Below are 5,542 nucleotides of genomic sequence, written 5' to 3'. Positions count from 1 at the left end.
TATATGATTTTAAACTTTTATTGTATTAATTCACAATGATATCACTGCTTTTAAATTCTGCTTCACTTCACATTCAGTAATGTGTAACAATCAAGAACACAATGACATAGACAGGAAAATATGAATAACAGAATTGAATACATTTATTTGAATTAAATCGTACGCAATGTGTGCGATGAACATACTTGTTACAATCATGGACAAAGTATCAGAATAGATTGAATACTTGATGATATTTCATGATTCAGATCCTTTGCTTTATCGACCTGGAAAGCCAAGCAGATATCTGTCAGTTGGTAAGCTATATAAAATGGCAGTGCCTTTTTTTATTTTCTTGTCTGGATATGACATTTTTCGGACCATCGAACATAAAGTTCATAAAAGATGTTAGTTTGTACCCTATACTCACCGGTGACTTCACGTACAAACTCGAAAATCGATTAATCGAAACTGGAATATCGATTAATCGAAAATCAATATAAAGGCACAAACGAGGTATAAGGATATACATTGCAAGCTTACAGGGCTTCCTGTCACATATGCTGAACTATCGACTATGTAAAAAATCAGAGATTTTGCTCTGCCCTCTACGGCTATAAAACGGCGAATAGGAAAACTGAATCCAGCAAAGTGATCGAAGTTGACCAAGTAGTAAATATGGTAAAGTAGCATACAGACGTCACAGACTTAAGATATATACAAACTGTGCATACAAATATAGTTTTCTGTCTTCTGTTCCGAAATACCGAAACCGTAAAAACTACAAAGATCAACTATTGAATTATAGAAGACTGCAACATGAAAGTTGTGTGTTTCGAAAGCCAATTTGTACAAGTTACCGACTCTGAAAATTACATTGTTGTCGAATGTTGAATTGGCACGAAACTCAATGAAGCTGACAACAAAAACGCGAGATGCGTCTTGAGGTCGTAAAAATTCAAATACCAGATCGTAACCATAATCGAAATATGAGTTAATAATTATTCCATTAAATAATTACGAATACATGCACTTGTTCACTCGTTTGTAAATAAACATTATTTAATTAGTTTTTTGGTTGAATAAATACTACTTTCATGGTTTAAATGTACGCGTATTATACATTTGTTGCCGCTAAATCATAGCAAAAATGAAGTATATTAAAATCTTGTATTATCGGTAACGTTGAGTGTGACTTGAAAGTGGTAAGGGGATCCCGTGATCCCAGTGAGTTTGTGACAGAATTTTACAATGCATGTCTACCCTATACCTCGTCTGTGATAAAGGCAACATAAAAAAGATGTATCTCGATAGGATCATTTTTAGTGCTGTTTTTAAACAAGCTCGCTAATAATCCATAAGTAAAATAAAATAAAAAAATTAACGAAGAAAACAATCTAAAGTTTAAATTTCATGCGTACTCGCGCCTCTACTCAGTAGGTAAAGTCGTTGCGTATAACAATATGGCAGAGTTACATCCTCTCTTCAATCCTTTGCTCCTATCATCCACAGATGTGGTCTATGGTTACTTGTTTTAAGTTCATGTGTGTGGTAGACGTGCACGAGTGTGTGCATGCGTGTCCTGGCTCGTGTCTCGTACCGTTTCGAACCTCAAAACTTGTTCGTTTTTTACCGGAAAAATTTCGAACAGTTAGTGAGTGAGTACATTCTCGACTACGTTTACCGGGATATTATAGAACAATGACGATGATCGACCGCGGAGTATGCCTCGCGTTTGTTCTGTCGGTCAGTCTGTCGATGCTATTGGGCCACGTAGCCGGCGCCAAGGTGCTGCAGATTCGTGGCATACCTACAGCGAAGAATCCTTTGTATTCGCCGGATCAGGACTTCCAGTGTCTGGACGGTAGCCTGTTGATACCTTTCTCGCGGGTCAACGATGATTACTGCGATTGTGCCGACGGCAGCGACGAGCCGGGTACATCCGCCTGCACCAATGGTTCCTTTTACTGCGAGAATTCCGGACACAAGGCCCGTTACATACCTTCCACTTGGGTGAACGACGGCATATGCGACTGTTGCGATGCCACCGACGAATACGGTTCAGGTAAGGAGTGCGCAAATAATTGTAATGAACTTGGTAGGGAAGCTAGGCTTGAACAACAGAAGACAGAGGAATTGGTCAGAGAAGGGAACAAAATAAGGACAGAGATGATCTCGAAGGGCAAGCAACTGAAGAATGATTATCAAAGTAGTCTGGTAAAGCTCAGGGTTGACTATTCAGAAGCAGTGCTCGTTAAAAAAGAAAAGGAGGTTTTGAAGAATCAAGCAGAGGAACGAGAAACTGCTGCACTGGAGAAATATAAATCATCTGAACCAGAGCAACCTGCTACAGAAGAAGGAGAAGAGGAGAAAGAAATACAAGAGTCAGAGATTGAGGACTACTTTAAAATGTTGGATTCAGATGGAAGTGGTACTATAACCATAATGGAGTTGAAAACCAGAGTAACATTCGACAAAGATAGGGATGGTGTTGTGTCAGATGAAGAGGCACTGTATTTCTTAAACAACCAGGAGGAAGTCAATCTTCAAGAGTTCATGGATTCAGCCTGGTCATACATTAAGCCCTTCTTAATGTTAGAACAAGGTTGGTCATGAACAGTGTAGTTACTGATGTTTGTTCTGTTTATCCAATTTCTAAGCTTTATTTCATTTATTATTTTGTAGGTGTGTTCAAACCAGATGATCAGAAAGAGGAAGAAGGAGAGAGCCACGAACAGGAAGGGGAAGATCATGAACAAGGAGAAGAACTGTGGGAACAAGGTAAAGAAGAGGATGATAATAGCGAGGGAGAAGAGGCAGCAGCTGGTCATCAAGAAAAGGTTGAAGAATCTGGAATTCAATACGACGAAGAGACTCAAGCCCTCATCGACGAAGCCACGACCGCCCGAGAGAATTTTCAGACCGCAGAGAAATCTGTGAGTGATTTACAGACAGCAATTAGGAAGCTCGAGGAGAAATTGGATCGCGATTATGGCGCAGATCAAGAATTCGCGCCTTTGGATGGAGAATGTTTCGAGTACACAGACTTGGAGTATATCTACACCCTATGCATGTTCGGAAGAGCGACGCAGAGGTCTAAATCTGGCGGTAGCGATATAATTCTGGGTCACTGGAATGAGTGGGCGGGAACCGATGGCCAAAAGTACTCGAAAATGAAGTACGACAGGGGTCTCACTTGCTGGAATGGTCCAGCGCGTTCCACAATGGTCAGTCTCAGTTGTGGTAAGGAAAACAAACTCATCTCAGTAACAGAACCAATGCGTTGTGAGTACCTCATGGAATTCTCTACCCCGGCTCTGTGTAATCCTAACTTGGAGAGCTCCGATACACACGATGAATTGTAAATTTCGTGTCACAATAGACCTGTGCGAACAAACACAACATAGACGAAACACTGTGCAACTCCGAGACGTAAAGCGTAACCAATGCAAGGATAAATAGTGGCCACGTCAAACAATCCGGTATTAGTCCTGTTTCCTACTATTCTGTTTGAACGTTCACACGAAAGTATTTCAACGCTTGTAATCAATGAAGCAAACGAGTTGATCCGAGAACATGATACTTCGTTAGTCTTTTCAGTTAGACAATGTACACTCTAAGTAACAGGATTCAATAGAGCTCTGTGTAATTTTTCTCAAAGCTACTTAAGTTTGGCTGGTATAAGCCAGATGCTTGTATTTTTAGTTGTAACAGTCTCTCTGGATCACCAGTCTAATTTCTGTATTCTCTTCGTTGTTTGTATTTGCAAGTGTTCAGATACTTTCTGGTCGCCGTTGCATTTAAACGAATGATAAACTTGTTCGATTCCTAACTGAGCATTGTAAGAACGTACAAGCGTTTAATTTAACGAGTTTCTACGATCGTGATTAGCACAATGTTTTTTACCGTCACCGATAAGCACAGCCGATAAACGTCGCTGCGAGCCTAGTCATCCCTTGCGCCTTACGTAACTACAGAGTTCCATCGTGTCTGCGAACTGTTTATTCGTGTTCGCACCTCAGAAATTCCTGATCGCGTTGCCCGAATAAACAAGCGGCCGAAAGTCGTCGGAATCCGCGGAATCTACCGGCAACAACGCGTTAACACTTTGCGGTCCGCCGACGGTTCTGTGCTGTCACAATTGCAATCGGTCAAACAAGTATTTTTACACTTGGGTTTTTCGTAAGAACTTAAGATAGCAAACGGTAACGTGCCGGTACAGTCTAGATGATTTTAAGTCATTATAATTTGTCATTAAAAAATTATGCAGTAGAAGGAAAATGGTATTGTTAAGAAAAAAAGTATTTAAACAAACATACATGTTTTTGCCGTTACTCAATAGTTTTTAGATATACTTTTTATGGTTCGACCATTAACATTCTAAATAATGACGCAATACCAATGAGTCAAGTTTTTTAGAACCTATAAATAGCTTTTTTATTATTTTTCTATAACATGTCGCTACTGTAATAAGTTACTATGCCGACCATCAGAGTTTAAATCCCTTCATCATGAAACTACCGCATTATTTTCAGATGACAAATTACTAACGTTTCCAAACGGGCACTTTGTTTTCAATAAATAATGTACTAAAAGAAATCTAGACCGTATCGGTGTGCTATTTATTTGCGGATAAAGTTATCGCGATGAAACCGAGTGTATCAATATTTACCTTTTTGACCTATTCTATCCCGTCGTTGCGGTCTCTTGACGACATAACACTGTCGTTATTTCAATATTGTGATCTGTTGAGAGCTGCCACGCAGTTGCAATCGAAAGTACTTTTTATCTTATCGAAAAATCTCAAAAAAAAGAACACGATGTCGGTTGGCGGTAATTTTTCGTAGCTTACGCTCATATCACTATTTCTGTAGAGGAATGAAGCACCTCCGAAATTGAAATGTACCAAACTAAAATGGCGTCGGGGTTCCAGAGCGAACCGTAAAGTGTTAATTGCCGTTAGTGAAGTTTGTTATAAAATCGATCTAAATATATCCGCGGTGCGCGAACGAGAATCATCGTTAAACGCGGTTATTGCCAATCTATTGTGTCACCGTCACATACATTCCTGCTCTTTTTCTACGAGAAATTTTTTACTACATGATTCGGCCGATGTTGCGTGCTGACCACACACACACACACACACACACACACACATACATACACACACATACACACGTGTAAACACGCATACATATACGTTAACTAAAAAACAAAAAGGAGACGCGAACTCGCGACCGAATCTCTACGAAGGTCGAGCATTTTTTTCGTGAAAATTCTTGGTGTCGCCACTATTACGTGCGGACGCGTGTGTATAAGTTCGTGTAATGTAAACAGTAGAGACGTTGTATTAAAACTAAACCGACAGGAAAAACATACAAAAAAAAAACAAACAAAGAAACAAACACGAAACCACTTGTATCGAATCATCATCAATGAACCAAGGTATTTTGTAATTTTTTAAAGGCGCGTCGGGCGCGTCCGCCGCGCCGGAATTGCGGGTTCACTAAAGAGAAATAAAGTTCTGTTGTCGAACTGTAATTCACGATGGCAGCTTTATTTA

The 5,542-nt window shown here is 39.8% G+C and overlaps 1 protein-coding gene across 1 annotated transcript; it reads left to right on the top strand.

Annotated features, from left to right (window-relative positions):
* Positions 1-1,497: 1,497 nt before the first annotated feature.
* On the top strand, positions 1,498-5,520 carry GCS2beta (glucosidase 2 subunit beta). Its single transcript, XM_031977650.2, has 2 exons — positions 1,498-2,584; positions 2,665-5,520. Exons 1-2 carry the CDS (start codon positions 1,681-1,683, stop codon positions 3,342-3,344), a joined length of 1,584 nt encoding a protein of 527 aa, XP_031833510.2. The 5' UTR covers positions 1,498-1,680; the 3' UTR covers positions 3,345-5,520.
* Positions 5,521-5,542: the final 22 nt, after the last annotated feature.

This window comes from Nomia melanderi, chromosome 6, assembly GCF_051020985.1.
Source record: "Nomia melanderi isolate GNS246 chromosome 6, iyNomMela1, whole genome shotgun sequence".
NCBI classification, from domain to species: Eukaryota; Metazoa; Arthropoda; class Insecta; order Hymenoptera; family Halictidae; genus Nomia; species Nomia melanderi.
Note: the sequence above shows the minus strand (reverse complement) of the source record. Positions and strands in the feature narration are given on the sequence as shown.